Source organism: Larus michahellis, chromosome 13 (assembly GCF_964199755.1).
Source record: "Larus michahellis chromosome 13, bLarMic1.1, whole genome shotgun sequence".
Lineage (NCBI taxonomy): Eukaryota > Metazoa > Chordata > Aves > Charadriiformes > Laridae > Larus > Larus michahellis.
This window is the reverse complement of record NC_133908.1, coordinates 15,641,211-15,656,088: the sequence shown is the minus strand read 5'-3', so window position 1 is coordinate 15,656,088 and position 14,878 is coordinate 15,641,211. Positions and strand designations below refer to the sequence as shown.

Genomic DNA, 14,878 nt, shown 5'->3' with positions numbered 1-14,878 from the left:
ATCTGGCCCTGAGCGCGGGCTCAGATTTGCATGGAGGGGCCGTGCCACAGGCAAGCGGGGGCTTAAAAGGGAGTCGGGGTCTGCAACACAGCTCCATCGGCGTGGGGACACGTAGCTGGTGGGATTGCGCCATGGCCTGGACCCCTCTCCTCCTCGTGGTGCTCGCCCATGTCTCAGGTGCCCTGGAGACCCAAGGAGAATGGGCTCATGGGTCTCATTGCGCTGCCCGGGGAGGGCTGTGCTCGTGGGGCACTGGCTGACCCGGGTCTTCTCCCCTCTCTCCTCTCCCTCTCCAGGTTCCCTGGTCCAGGCAGCGGTGACTCAGACGCCCCCCTCGGTGTCAGCCGACGTGGGAGGAACCGTCAAGATCACCTGCACCGGGGTTAGCAGCAGCTATGGTGTTGGCTGGTTCCAGCAGAAGGTTCCTGGCACTGCCCCTGTCACCGTGATCTATGGTAGCAGCAGCAGACCCTCGGGCATCCCTTCGCGATTCTCCGGTTCTGCGTCTGGCTCCACGGGAACGTTAACCATCACTGGGGTCCAAGCGGAGGACGAGGCCGTCTATTACTGTGGTGGCTGGGACAGCAGCAGCAGTGCTGGTGTCGTGGTGACACAGAGCAATGGGGTAGTTATACAAAAAACTCCTGCCATCACAGAGGACAGTTAGGAGTCTCTGCTGTCCCTGTTTGATGGCAGGGCAGGTCCCCCCGCATTGCCCTGCCCTTGCTGCCCAGTGCTGCAGGTGGCTGTGCCTGGTGTCCGTGTGGCTTTGTAGTCCTCTTCCTTGCAGTGCTTGATGCCCTGGCCTGACTCGCTGAACCCGTCTCGGGTTTCAGCACAGGGGTCTGGTCCTGTCCCACCCTCGATGTCAGGAAACCTGGGACAAACCATGAGATCCCCTGCTGCAGGGGCAGCAGTGTTTATTATACCTGGTACGAGCAGAAACCTGGCAGTGGCCCTGTCAGTGATCTATAGCAACAACCAGAGGCCCTCGAGCATCCCTTCGCGATTCTCCGGATCCTGGTCTGGCTCCACGGGCACGTTAACCATCACTGAGGTCCAAGCCGAGGACAAGGCCGTCTATTTCTATGGTAGCTCCGACGGCAGCAGTGCTGATCGGAGTGGTGGAGGCACTGAGAAATGGGGAAGTGAGACACAGAGCTCAGCATTGAAGAGGAAGGTTTTCAGCCCTTTTCCCTCATGGCCGAGCAGAGTTGTGGCTGTGGAGCTGCGGCGCACTCCTGTCCCCTGTCCAAGGTCATGACTTTGAATGTCCCCACCTCCATGCCCCAAGGTACAGGAGGTGACTCTGGGGCTGGGGGTTCCTTTTCCCTGTCCCCATAATTGGAATGGCATTGCCTCATCCCCAGCCCTGCTGCCTTTTGCTCCTGGCAGCCCCATCCTCCTGCTGCTGCTCCTGTCCCTGCTGGGTTGCTTTGGGCCAGGCTGGGCTCTGCTCCCCAGAAGTTTCTGTAGCCACAACCAGGTCCCTTTCCCTCAGAATGTGGTGTTCCATTTCCCTACTGCTGCAGGCTCTCCTTGCAAGGTCATGGGTCTCTAGTCTTCAGCTGTGGGTCCTCCTGTGGCATCAGGGACTTTAGGGACAGGGATCCTGTCCCGTGGCCCGGGGAGGGCTGTGCTCGTGGGGCACTGGCTGACCCGGGTCTTCTCCCCTCTCTCCTCTCCCTCTCCAGGTTCCCTGGTCCAGGCAGCGGTGACTCAGACGCCCCCCTCGGTGTCAGCCGACGTGGGAGGAACCGTCAAGATCACCTGCACCGGGAGCAGCTACAGCTATGGCTGGTTCCTGGCACTGCCCCTGTCACTGTGATCTACAACAGCAACAACAGACCCTCGGGCATCCCTTCGCGATTCTCCGGATCCTACTCTGGCTCCACGGGCACGTTAACCATCACTGGGGTCCAAGCGGAGGACGAGGCCGTCTATTACTGTGGTGGCAACGACGGCAGCTGTAACGTGACACAGAGCAATGGGGAAGTGATACGGAAACCTCCTGCCACCACAGAGGGCAGATGGGAGTCTCTGCTGTCCCCATTTGATGCTCTGACAGGTCCCTGCCATGGCCCTGCCCTTGCTGCCCAGTGCTGCGGGTGGCTGTGCCTGGTGTCCCGGCTTGGACATCCCTGAGAGCGCCCAGTCTGTGCCCGTCCCCTCTCATTTGGGGAGGGGATGCCCCCAGCAGCCCTCCTGCCCCTGTCCCTTGCTGCACCAGGGCACACTTTGTCACTGGTACCTGCTCCCCCCCGCTCTCTTGCCTTCCCCTGGAGCTGCCATGAGGTGCTGTGGCTGCTGGTGGGCTCCTCCCTGGCCGGAGGCGTCCTGCTGGCGCGGCTCTATGTGAGCCCCGGCATGGAGATATCCGGCGGCTCCTGCAGCCAAGGGAACGGCTGGATCCGTGCAGCAGGGAGGGAGGTCGCACCGCTGGGCTGTTGTGGGGGCCCTGGTGCTGTGGGCGCGTGGAAGGCCTGGGCAGGGGTGGTGCGGGCGGAGGAGCCATTGGTGGCGCAGTGGGTGCGGGCTGGCTGGGCACAGTCTGGGGGAGCCCAGCTGGCCCGGGCTGCAGGAGAGGGGCACCTGGCTGTGTTTTGGCAGGACCTGACTGCGGCAAGGTCTGTGCCCTGCTGCAGGGCATCACCGTGGGAGAGTTCAGCCTGCTGAAACCTCGGCCCCATCATGGAGAGGCAGGATGGTGCTGCCAGCCAAGGGGCCAGGACAAAGCTTCACCTTCAGACCCGCAGATGAGGAGTCTGGGGGAGCAAAGCCCTGCTGGTGGGAAGCCCGGGCAGCTGACAGCCTACCAAGATCTGCAGGCCAGGGGAGCTTGCAGGTCCATGCCCAGGGACCTGCCCACTGGGGCCACTCCACAGGCACCACAATGTGCCCTGGGGGTCGCCTGTGAGAGGCCTGAGCCCATCCAGAGGGTGCTGGGCTGTGGGGTAGAGCTTGAAGGCGTGGGGCTGGGCACTGGCTCCTCTGCTCGCCAAGGCCATGACCAGGCAGGAGAAGGGCTGGGTAGGTAGAAAGGCTGCAGCTGGATGCGATGGAAGGAGGGTGGGAACGGTGGGATCTTGTCCTGATGTTTGGGGCTGGGGGCAGAGGGGCGCTGCTGCTGCCCCATGCCCGGAGCTGCCCTGGCCCTGCTGGGTGCCCAGACAGGATCTGGCCCTGAGCGCGGGCTCAGATTTGCATGGAGGGGCCATGCCGCAGGCGAGCGGGGGCTTAAAAGGGAGTCGGGGTCCGCAACACAGCTCCATCGGCGTGGGGACACGTAGCTGGTGGGATTGCGCCATGGCCTGGACCCCTCTCCTCCTCGTGGTGCTCGCCCATGTCTCAGGTGCCCTGGAGACCCAAGGAGAATGGGCTCATGGGTCTCATTGCGCCGCCCGGGGAGGGCTGTGCTCATGGGGCACTGGCTGACCCGGGTCTTCTCCCCTCTCTCCTCTCCCTCTCCAGGTTCCCTGGTCCAGGCAGCGGTGACTCAGCCCCCCTCGGTGTCAGCCAACGTGGGAGGAACCGTCAAGATCACCTGCACCGGTGGTGGCAGCTACTATGGCTGGTTCCAGCAGAAGGAACCTGGCACTGCCCCTGTCACCGTGATCTATGCTAATGACAAGAAACCCTCGGGCATCCCTTCGCGATTCTCCGGATCCAAGTCCGGCTCCACGGGAACGTTAACCATCACTGGGGTCCAAGCGGAGGACGAGGCCGTCTATTACTGTGGTAACTACGTAAGCGGCAGCTATGTTGGTGCCATGGAGCCATGAGGGAGTGATACAAAAAACTCCTGCCATCACAGGGGCCAGTTAGGAATCTCTGCTGTCCCAGATTGATGGTTAGTCCTGTCCCCACGACGGCCCTGCCCAGTGCTGCAGGTGGCTGTGTGTGGTGTGACTGCCCCAGCCATCGCTTAGAGCCCCAGGTCTGTGCCCGTCCCCTCTCATTTGGGCTGGGTACGACCCCAGCAGCCCTGTCCCTGTCCCGTGCTGCCGGGCTGAGGTCCCCTGCGCTCTCTGGCTGGCCCCCAGTGCCCTGCCGGGTGCCCCCCTGCCCTCCTCCGAGCTCGGCTGCGTCTGGGGCATCACCCCAGGGGGGTTCAGCCCTGCTGAAACTGCGGTCCTCTTCCTTGCAGTGGTTGGTGCCCTGGCCACAATCGCTGAACGCGGCTGTGGCCTTTGGGCCCAGGGGTCTGGCCCTGTCCCACCCTCCATGCCAGGAAACCTGGGACAAAACGTCCAGATCCCCTGCTGCGGGTGCAGCAGTGTCCTGTGCCCAGGACGGCAGTGGTGATCAGCATCTGGAGGGTGGCAGTGGGTGGGTGCTCTGTCTGCTGTGCCTGGGTGTCAGCGATCCTGTCGGTGGTGCTGGAGGAAGGGACACAGCTCACGTAGTGCAGACCTGTGGTGTGGCCGGTTGCTCCTGCCTTCAAAATGTCTCGTCCTGTGGCCGGTCCTTTGGCCCAAAGTTGTTGGGAGGCACGCTGTCGTCACCTGTGGGTGTCCCGCTCTGGTCCCTGGGCTCGCTGCCAGTTCAGGGCCGATGGCCACCCTCCTCTGGTGACAGGAACGGCGCCCAAGGGCCCTGTGTCTGTGTGAGCTGCTGTCCCGCGTGAGCCCGGGGTGCCTTGGGCAGGGTCCCATGCAGAAGCCGTGAGGGTTGTGGCAGGGGCTGGAGGTGTGTCTGGACTTGGTGGAGGCTGTGGCGGGGGTGAGGGGCAGCACGGGCAGAGTCCCGTGCCAGGCTGTGCTCTCGGTTCCTCCGGGGCTGTCCCTGAGGTCGGTCCTTCTGGTCCCCACACGGTGTCAGTGTGGCCCCGCACCACGGTCCTGAGGTTGCCGGGGCAGCAGGAGGCAGAGGGGCTGGGGACAGCCAGGTGCAGCTGTAACCCCTGGTGCAGGGCAGTCCCTGCAGCCCCTTGCTGTTGGGAGCCTTGAAGCTCCTGGCCTTCGTGTGCTTCCAGTCCCCTTCAAAATCCCAGTTCTCTGCCGTTCTCTTGTGGCACTTAACAGCGGCCGAGTTGTGGCACCCTGCTTTGAAGCAGTTCCTGGTTTTCCCAGCTCCTCTGTCACTGTGCGTTCCCAGAGGAGCGAGGCCATGGTGCTCCTGGGCCGGGACTGGCACTTTTTGGGCCCTGGTTGAGGTGAGAGCTCAGCAGCCGCGTTGGGGAAGGAGCCGGCAGCCCAGATGATCTCAGCGCCTTTGGTGGGCCAGAGACTTGCCTGCAGTGGGCAGGGGAGCACTGGGACAGGAGCTGCCAGTGACCACTGTGGGACACATTTCCATGGAGGGTGGGGGTTTAGAAAGGAGTTGGGTTCCATGACACAGCCCCATCGGTGTGGGGACACATAGCTGGTGGGATCTCTTCCTTGCAGTGCTCGCCCATGTCTCAGGTGCTGCGCATGGCCGGGGCCTCTGGGGACAGGGGCCACGTCCCGTGGCCCAGGGAGGGCTGTGCTCGTGGGGCACTGGCTGACCCGGGTCTTCTCCCCTCTCTCCTCTCCCTCTCCAGGTTCCCTGGTCCAGGCAGCGCTGACTCAGCCGCCCTCGATGTCAACCACCGTGGGAGGCACTGTCATGATCACCTGCACCGGGGGTAGCAGCAGCAGCAGCAGCAATGTTGGTTGGTACCAGCAGAAGGAACCTGGCACTGCCCCTGTCACTGTGATCTACGATGGCAGCAAGAGACCCTCGGGCATCCCTTCGCGATTCTCCGGCTCCACATCCACGTTAACCATCACTGGGGTCCAAGCGGAGGACGAGGCCGTCTATTACTGTGGTGGCTGGGACAGCAGCAGTGATGCTGGTGCAGTGATACAGAGTGGTGGGGAATGAGCTGCAGAGGAGCTAAAACCAGGTTTTTCTGCCCTTATGACTCATGGCTGAGCTGGGCTTTGTGGCTGGGGCAGGTTTGCATCCTCTCTGCCTGTCATGGCTGTGACTGTCCTCCTGATTGTACCATGCCAATTGGGAAGTGACTCTGGAGCTGTGGACACTTCTTGCTTGTCCCAACAAAAGGCATGGCATTACCTTGTTGTCTGCCCCACTGTCTCTTGCTGCTGGTGACCACGTCATCTTGCTTCTGCCAGCTCTCCTCACCGGGTCCCAGGGGTCCAGCCTTGAGCTTTGCCTGGTGGGCTGTGGTCCCTCTGTGCCATTAGGACCTTTGGGCACAGGGTCCCCATCCCTGTCACACTGCCCGGGGAGGGCTGTGCTCGTGGGGCACTGGCTGACCCGGGTCTTCTCCCCTCTCTCCTCTCCCTCTCCAGGTTCCCTGGTCCAGGCAGCGCTGACTCAGACGCCCTCGGTGTCAGCCGACGTGGGAGGAACCGTCAAGATCACCTGCACCGGGGTTAGCAGCAGCAGTGGTGTTGGCTGGTACCAGCAGAAGGTTCCTGGCACTGCCCCTGTCACTGTGATCTACAACAGCAACAACAGACCCTCGGGCATCCCTTCGCGATTCTCCGGATCCAAGTCCGGCAACACGGGCACATTAACCATCACTGGGGTCCAAGCGGAGGACGAGGCCGTCTATTACTGTGGTGGCAACGACGGCAGCTATAAGGTGACACAGAGCAATGGGGAAGTGATACGGAAACCTCCTGCCACCACAGAGGGCAGATGGGAGTCTCTGCTGTCCCCATTTGATGCTCTGACAGGTCCCTGCCATGGCCCTGCCCTTGCTGCCCAGTGCTGCGGGTGGCTGTGCCTGGTGTCCCGGCTTGGACATCCCTGAGAGCGCCCAGTCTGTGCCCGTCCCCTCTCATTTGGGGAGGGGATGCCCCCAGCAGCCCTCCTGCCCCTGTCCCTTGCTGCACCAGGGCACACTTTGTCACTGGTACCTGCTCCCCCCCGCTCTCTTGCCTTCCCCTGGAGCTGCCATGAGGTGCTGTGGCTGCTGGTGGGCTCCTCCCTGGCCGGAGGCGTCCTGCTGGCGCGGCTCTATGTGAGCCCCGGCATGGAGATATCCGGCGGCTCCTGCAGCCAAGGGAACGGCTGGATCCGTGCAGCAGGGAGGGAGGTCGCACCGCTGGGCTGTTGTGGGGGCCCTGGTGCTGTGGGCGCGTGGAAGGCCTGGGCAGGGGTGGTGCGGGCGGAGGAGCCATTGGTGGTGCAGTGGGTGCGGGCTGGCTGGGCACAGTCTGGGGGAGCCCAGCTGGCCCGGGCTGCAGGAGAGGGGCACCTGGCTGTGTTTTGGCAGGACCTGACTGCGGCAAGGTCTGTGCCCTGCTGCAGGGCATCACCGTGGGAGAGTTCAGCCTGCTGAAACCTCGGCCCCATCATGGAGAGGCAGGATGGTGCTGCCAGCCAAGGGGCCAGGACAAAGCTTCACCTTCAGACCCGCAGATGAGGAGTCTGGGGGAGCAAAGCCCTGCTGGTGGGAAGCCCGGGCAGCTGACAGCCTACCAAGATCTGCAGGCCAGGGGAGCTTGCAGGTCCATGCCCAGGGACCTGCCCACTGGGGCCACTCCACAGGCACCACAATGTGCCCTGGGGGTCGCCTGTGAGAGGCCTGAGCCCATCCAGAGGGTGCTGGGCTGTGGGGTAGAGCTTGAAGGCGTGGGGCTGGGCACTGGCTCCTCTGCTCGCCAAGGCCATGACCAGGCAGGAGAAGGGCTGGGTAGGTAGAAAGGCTGCAGCTGGATGCGATGGAAGGAGGGTGGGAACGGTGGGATCTTGTCCTGATGTTTGGGGCTGGGGGCAGAGGGGCGCTGCTGCTGCCCCATGCCCGGAGCTGCCCTGGCCCTGCTGGGTGCCCAGACAGGATCTGGCCCTGAGTGTGGGCTCAGATTTGCATGGAGGGGCCGTGCCGCAGGCGAGCGGGGGCTTAAAAGGGAGTCGGGGTCCGCAACACAGCTCCATCGGCGTGGGGACACGTAGCTGGTGGGATTGCGCCATGGCCTGGACCCCTCTCCTCCTCGTGGTGCTCGCCCATGTCTCAGGTGCCCTGGAGACCCAAGGAGAATGGGCTCATGGGTCTCATTGCACTGCCCGGGGAGGGCTGTGCTCGTGGGGCACTGGCTGACCCGGGTCTTCTCCCCTCTCTCCTCTCCCTCTCCAGGTTCCCTGGTCCAGGCAGCGGTGACTCAGCCGCCCTCGATGTCAACCACCGTGGGAGGAACCGTCATGATCACCTGCACCGGGGGTAGCAGCAGCAGCAGCAGCAGCAGCAGCAATGTTGGTTGGTACCAGCAGAAGGAACCTGGCACTGCCCCTGTCACTGTGATCTATGAGAGCAGCAAGAGACCCTCGGGCATCCCTTCGCGATTCTCCGGATCCAATTCCGGCTCCACGGGCACGTTAACCATCACTGGGGTCCAAGCGGAGGACGAGGCCGTCTATTACTGTGGTAACTGGGATAGCAGCAGTGATGCTGGTGCAGTGATGCGGAGAGTTGGGGAAGTGAGCTACAGAGGAGGTAAAAATGGGGGGTTTCTGCCCGTCCCCCTCCTGGCTGAGCAGAGCTGTGGGGCTGAGACAAGCTCCTATTCCTGTCGAAGGACGTGACTGTTAAGGTTATCCCAATTGTACCATGCCATGTGGGAGGTGACTCTGGGCCTGGGGGAGGCACTTTGTGTCTGTCCCTACAGAAGGTATGGCATTGCCTTGTCCCCAGGGTCACTGCCTCTTGCTCCTGGCAGCCCATCCTCCTCTTGCTGCTGGAGGTGCCTCTGTGCTGGGATGCTCTGATCTGGGCAGGGTTCCGCTCCCCCAGAACCTGCCCATCCCGTGACCGGGGCCTTTCTGCAACTGTGGCACTCCCGTCCCTGTCCCTGCTTCTGGCAGCTCTCCTCCCAGGGCCTCCCGGCTCTGTGTGTGTGGCTTTGGGTCCCTTTGTGGCATCAGGACCTTATGGAACAGGGGCCCTGTCCTCATCCCGCTGCCCGGGGAGGGCTGTGCTCGTGGGGCACTGGCTGACCCCCGTCTTCTCCCCTCTCTCCTCTCCCTTTCCAGGTTCCCTCGTCCAGGCAGCCGCGCTGGGTGTCAGCCAACGTGGGAGGAACTGTCAAGATCAGCTGCACCAGGAGCAGCTACAGCTATGGCTGGTTCCAGCAGAAGGAACCTGGCATGATCTATGCTGACAACAAGAGACCCTCGGGCATCCCTTCGCGATTCTCCGGATCCAAGTCTGGCTCCACGGGAACGTTAACCATCACTGGGGTCCAAGCCGAGGATGAGGCCGTCTATTACTGTGGTGGCTACGACAGCAGCAGCAGTGGCTACAGTGTCTGGTGATGATGAGTAATAGGAAGTGAGACATCGGCTCGAAAGTCAGAGAAGAGGTTTCAGCCCTTCTCCCTCCCAGCGGATTGGGGTTCTGACCGTGGGGCTGAGGCAGGTTCCTGCCCCTCTGCGTGACCATGGCAGTGAATGTCCTCACTTTTATATCCCAGAGCACTAGAGGTGACTCCATGGCTGGGGACCATTGTCCTTGTCCCTACACAGTTAACAGTGTGGCCTTGTCACCCACCCCACTGCATCTTGCTACTGAGGACCATGTCCTCGTGGTGCTGCCAGAGCTGCCTCTGTGCTGGGGCATTTTTGCTTGGGCTCAGCTCCCCAGATTTGCCTGTGGCCATGTTCAGGTCTGTTTTCCTCCGACTGTGGTGTTTCCTGTCCCGCTGCCCGGGGAGGGCTGTGCTCGTGGGGCACTGGCTGACCCGGGTCTTCTCCCCTCTCTCCTCTCCCTCTCCAGGTTCCCTGGTCCAGGCAGCGGTGACTCAGCCCCCCTCGGTGTCAGCCAATGTGGGAGGAACCGTCAAGATCACCTGCTCTGGGCTTGACAGCAGCTATGCTTATGCTGGCTGGTACCAGCAGAAGGAACCTGGCACTGCCCCTGTCACCGTGATCTATGAGAGCAGCAGGTGACCCTCGGGCATCCCTTCGCGATTCTCCGGATCCACGTCCGGCTCCACGGCCACGTTAACCATCACTGGGGTCCAAGCGGAGGACGAGGCCGTCTATTACTGTGGTAACTACGTAAGCAGCAGCTATGTTGGTGCCATGGAGCCATGAGGGAGTGATACAAAAAACTCCTGCCATCACAGGGGCCAGTTAGGAATCTCTGCTGTCCCAGATTGATGGTTAGTCCTGTCCCCACGACGGCCCTGCCCAGTGCTGCAGGTGGCTGTGTGTGGTGTGACTGCCCCAGCCATCGCTTAGAGCCCCAGGTCTGTGCCCGTCCCCTCTCATTTGGGCTGGGTACGACCCCAGCAGCCCTGTCCCTGTCCCGTGCTGCCGGGCTGAGGTCCCCTGTGCTCTCTGGCTGGCCCCCAGTGCCCTGCTGGGTGCCCCCCTGCCCTCCTCCCAGCTCGGCTGCGTCTGGGGCATCACCCCAGGGGGGTTCAGCCCTGCTGAAACTGCGGTCCTCTTCCTTGCAGTGGTTGGTGCCCTGGCCACAATCGCTGAACGCGGCTGTGGCCTTTGGGCCCAGGGGTCTGGCCCTGTCCCACCCTCCATGCCAGGAAACCTGGGACAAAACGTCCAGATCCCCTGCTGCGGGTGCAGCAGTGTCCTGTGCCCAGGACGGCAGTGGTGATCAGCATCTGGAGGGTGGCGGTGGGTGGGTGCTCTGTCTGCTGTGCCTGGGTGTCAGCGATCCTGACGGTGGTGCTGGAGGAAGGGACACAGCTCACGTAGTGCAGACCTGTGGTGTGGCCGGTTGCTCCTGCCTTCAAAATGTCTCGTCCTGTGGCCGGTCCTTTGGCCCAAAGTTGTTGGGAGGCACGCTGTCGTCACCTGTGGGTGTCCCGCTCTGGTCCCTGGGCTCGCTGCCAGTTCAGGGCCGATGGCCACCCTCCTCTGGTGACAGGAACGGCGCCCAAGGGCCCTGTGTCTGTGTGAGCTGCTGTCCCGCGTGAGCCCGGGGTGCCTTGGGCAGGGTCCCATGCAGAAGCCGTGAGGGTTGTGGCAGGGGCTGGAGGTGTGTCTGGACTTGGTGGAGGCTGTGGCGGGGGTGAGGGGCAGCACGGGCAGAGTCCCGTGCCAGGCTGTGCTCTCGGTTCCTCCGGGGCTGTCCCTGAGGTCGGTCCTTCTGGTCCCCACACGGTGTCAGTGTGGCCCCGCACCACGGTCCTGAGGTTGCCGGGGCAGCAGGAGGCAGAGGGGCTGGGGACAGCCAGGTGCAGCTGTAACCCCTGGTGCAGGGCAGTCTCTACAGACCGCTTTGGAGGCTGCTGTGACCCGTGCTGTCATCAGGTTGCAGAGGGGCTGCCCCTACCCGGACACGTGTGGGTGGGTGCTACCTGCACTTGATTGGTATCAACTCCAGCCCAAGTCTATTTGTGGTTGCTGTGAGGCTGCTGGAGACCCCCATCTCCCTTTGTAGTTGCAGGACCTGGGTGCTCCTGTAGCCTTGCTGTTAGGTGGCCTTGAAGCTCCTGGTCGCCTGGGCCGAGGTCCCCTGCACTCCCCATCTGGCACCCAGGGCCCTGCTGGGTGTCCCCCTGCCCTCCTCCCAGCCCGGCCGTGCCAGGAGCCCCCGGGGCATCACCCCAGGATGGTTCAGCCCTGCTGAAACTGCGTCCTCAGCGCCAAGAGGTGGGACATGCCAAGGGCTGGGAGCTGGGCCAGAGTTCGGTCCATGTCACAGCTCCATCGGCGTGGGGACACGTAGCTGGTGGGATCGCGCCATGGCCTGGACCCCTCTCCTCCTCGTGGTGCTCGCCCATGTCTCAGGTGCCCTGGCCAGACTCGCTGCGCCCGACTGGGGCCTTTGGGGAAAGAGACCACGTCCCGCTGCCCGGGGAGGGCTGTGCTCGTGGGGCACTGGCTGACCCGGGTCTTCTCCCCTCTCTCCTCTCCCTCTCCAGGTTCCCCGGTCCAGGCAGCGGTGACTCAGCCGCCCTCGGTGTCAGCCAACGTGGGAGGAACCGTCAAGATCACCTGCACCGGGGGTAGCAGCAGCTATGCTTATGCTGGCTGGTACCAGCAGAAGGTTCCTGGCACTGCCCCTGTCACTGTGATCTATCGCAACACCAATAGACCCTCGGGCATCCCTTCGCGATTCTCCGGATCCACGTCCGGCTCCACCGCCACGTTAACCATCACTGGGGTCCAAGCGGAGGACGAGGCCGTCTATTACTGTGGTAGCTACGACAGCAGTGTCAGCAGCTATGGTGTCTGGTGACGATGAATAATCAGAAGTGAGACACAGGCTCCAAATCAGAGGAAGGGTTTCAGCCCTTCTCCCTCCTGGTGACTGTGGGGCTGAGGCAGGTTCCTGTCCCCTCTGCACGGCCATGGCTGTGAATGTCCCCGCTTTTGTGTCCCAGAGAACTGCAGGTTTACTTTGTCTCCCCTGTGCCTGGCAACCATTGTCCTCATCCCCACAGAATTCAGAGTGTGGCCTTGTCACCCTCCCCACTGCCTCTTGCTACTGACAAACACGTCCTGCCAGAGCTGCCTCTGTGCTGCGGTGCACTGCACTGCGCTCTTCTCCCCATGGTCACACATGGCTGTTGTTGCTTCCATTCTGCTCCGACTGTGGTGTTTCCCGTCCCGCTGCCCGGGGAGGGCTGTGCTCGTGGGGCACTGGCTGACCCGGGTCTTCTCCCCTCTCTCCTCTCCCTCTCCAGGTTCCCTGGTCCAGGCAGCGGTGACTCAGACGCCCCCCTCGGTGTCAGCCAATGTGGGAGGAACCGTCAAGATCACCTGCACCGGTGGTGGCAGCTACTATGGCTGGTTCCAGCAGAAGGAACCTGGCACTGCCCCTGTCACCGTGATCTATGCTAATGACAAGAGACCCTCGGGCATCCCTTCGCGATTCTCCGGATCCTTGTCCGGCTCCACGTCCACGTTAACCATCACTGGGGTCCAAGCGGAGGACGAGGCCGTCTATTACTGTAGTGGCTACGACAGCAGCAGCTATGGTGTGCCGTGACAATGAGTAGTAGCAATGAGACACAGGCTCCAAAATCAGAGAAGAGGTTTCAGCCCTTCTCCCTCCCAGCGGATTGGGGTTCTGACTGTGGGGCTGAGGCAGGTTCCTGTCCCCTCTGCACAGCCATGGCTGTGAATGTCCCCCCTTTTGTGTGCCAGAGCACTAGAGGTGACTCCATGGCTGGGGACCATTGTCCTTGTCCCTACACAGTTAACAGTGTGGCCTTGTCACCCACCCCACTGCATCTTGCTACTGAGGACCATGTCCTCGTGGTGCTGCCAGAGCTGCCTCTGTGCTGGGGCATTTTTGCTTGGGCTCAGCTCCCCAGATTTGCCTGTGGCCATGTTCAGGTCTGTTTTCCTCCGACTGTGGTGTTTCCCGTCCCGCTGCCCGGGGAGGGCTGTGCTCATGGGGCACTGGCTGACCCGGGTCTTCTCCCCTCTCTCCTCTCCCTCTCCAGGTTCCCTGGTCCAGGCAGCGCTGACTCAGACGCCCCCCTCGGTGTCAGCCAATGTGGGAGGAACGGTCAAGATCACCTGCACCGGGGTTAACAGCGGATATACAGGCTGGTACCAGCAGAAGGAACCTGGCACTGGCCCTGTCACTGTGATCTACAGGAATGATAGGAGACCCTCGGGTATCCCTTTGCGATTCTCTGGATCCAAGTCCGGCTCCACGGGCACGTTAACCATCACTGGGGTCCAAGCGGAGGACGAGGCCGTCTATTACTGTGGTAGCTTCGACAGCAGTGGTTTTGGTCATGGTCGTCGTGATGCTGAGATTATTTTTCTCTCTCCTGTTTTTACCGCACCTTTCCCTGCGTGGGGAAGAGCTGGTGGGCAGTTGGTGCCCTTTTGCTTCCCACTGACTGGGGACCCCCTGCCCTGCAGACCCTGGCTGCTGGCCTGGACCTGGCCCCATTTTGGCCATGCACAGGGCTGTCTCCAGGCTGCCACAAACGCTGGGTGCCCACGGCAGGCCGTGCCCCTGGGCTGCCCGGTCTCAGTGACAGGGATGAGGGGTGCCCCGAGGGGCAGTGGGCAGGGAGAGGGTCTGGGCTCTGGCTACAGCCACCCCTCTGGGAGTACCTGGGCTTGGGGCTGCAGCCAGAGTGTCCCATCCGTGAGCCTGAGGGCAGAGGAGCCCTCTAACTGTCCCGCTGCCCGGGGAGGGCCATTCTCCTGGGGTACGTGCTGACCCCCATCTTCTCCCCTCTCTCCTCTCCCTCTCTATGTCTCCAGGAAGCGTCTGCTCAGTTGCCCCTGATGCACGTGTCCCCAAGAGTGAACACCTGGACCTCCTGCTCCAGGATCAACAACTACTATGGGTGGTACCAGCAGAAGGTTCCTGGCACTGCCCCTGTCACTGTGATCTATGATAACAACAAGAGACCCTCGGGCATCCCTTCGCGATTCTCCGGATCCACGTCCGGCACCACGGCCACGTTAACCATCACTGGGGTCCAAGCGGAGGACGAGGCCGTCTATTACTGTGGTGGCTACGACAGCAGCAGCAGTGGCTATAGTGTCTGATGATGATGAGTAATAGGAAGCGAGACATCGGCTCGAAAATCAGAGGAAGTGTCTCAGCCCTTCTCCCTCGCGGCCAAGCAGAGTTGTGGTTGTGGGGCTGAGGCAGGTTCCTGTCCCCTCTGTACAGCCATGGCTGTGAATGTTCTCCCTTTCGTGTCCCAGAGAACTCAAGCTGGCTTTGCGGCTGTGGAGCATTGGCCTTGTCCCTACAAAATTCAGAGTGTGGCCTTATCACCCACCCCGCAGGCTCTTGCTACTGATGACCACGTCATTCGGCTGCTGCCAGTGCTCCCTCCATGATGGAGTGTGTTGGGCTGGGCTCTGCTCCTCAGATTTGCCTGTGGCTGTGTCCTGGTCTGTTTTTCCCTGACTGTGGCCTTCCCTGTCCTGCTGCCCGGGGAGGGCTGTGCTCATGGGGCACTGGCTGACCCGGGTCTTCTCCCCTCTCTCC

The 14,878-nt window shown here is 62.4% G+C and overlaps 1 pseudogene and 2 gene segments (V, D, J or C); all 3 read left to right on the top strand.

The window, feature by feature from the left end:
* Positions 1-112: 112 nt before the first annotated feature.
* LOC141750763 (Ig lambda chain V-1 region-like) lies at positions 113-2,284 on the top strand (annotated as a pseudogene).
* A 5,600-nt stretch (positions 2,285-7,884) lies between these two features.
* LOC141750762 (Ig lambda chain V-1 region-like) lies at positions 7,885-9,226 on the top strand. The segment is given in 3 exon segments: positions 7,885-7,955; positions 8,075-8,431; positions 8,968-9,226. Coding segments are annotated over 3 exon segments (531 nt in total).
* Positions 9,227-11,471: 2,245 nt separating this feature from the next.
* Positions 11,472-12,142, top strand: LOC141750766 (Ig lambda chain V-1 region-like). The segment is given in 2 exon segments: positions 11,472-11,691; positions 11,826-12,142. Coding segments are annotated over 2 exon segments (363 nt in total).
* The last annotated feature ends 2,736 nt before the right edge of the window (positions 12,143-14,878 follow it).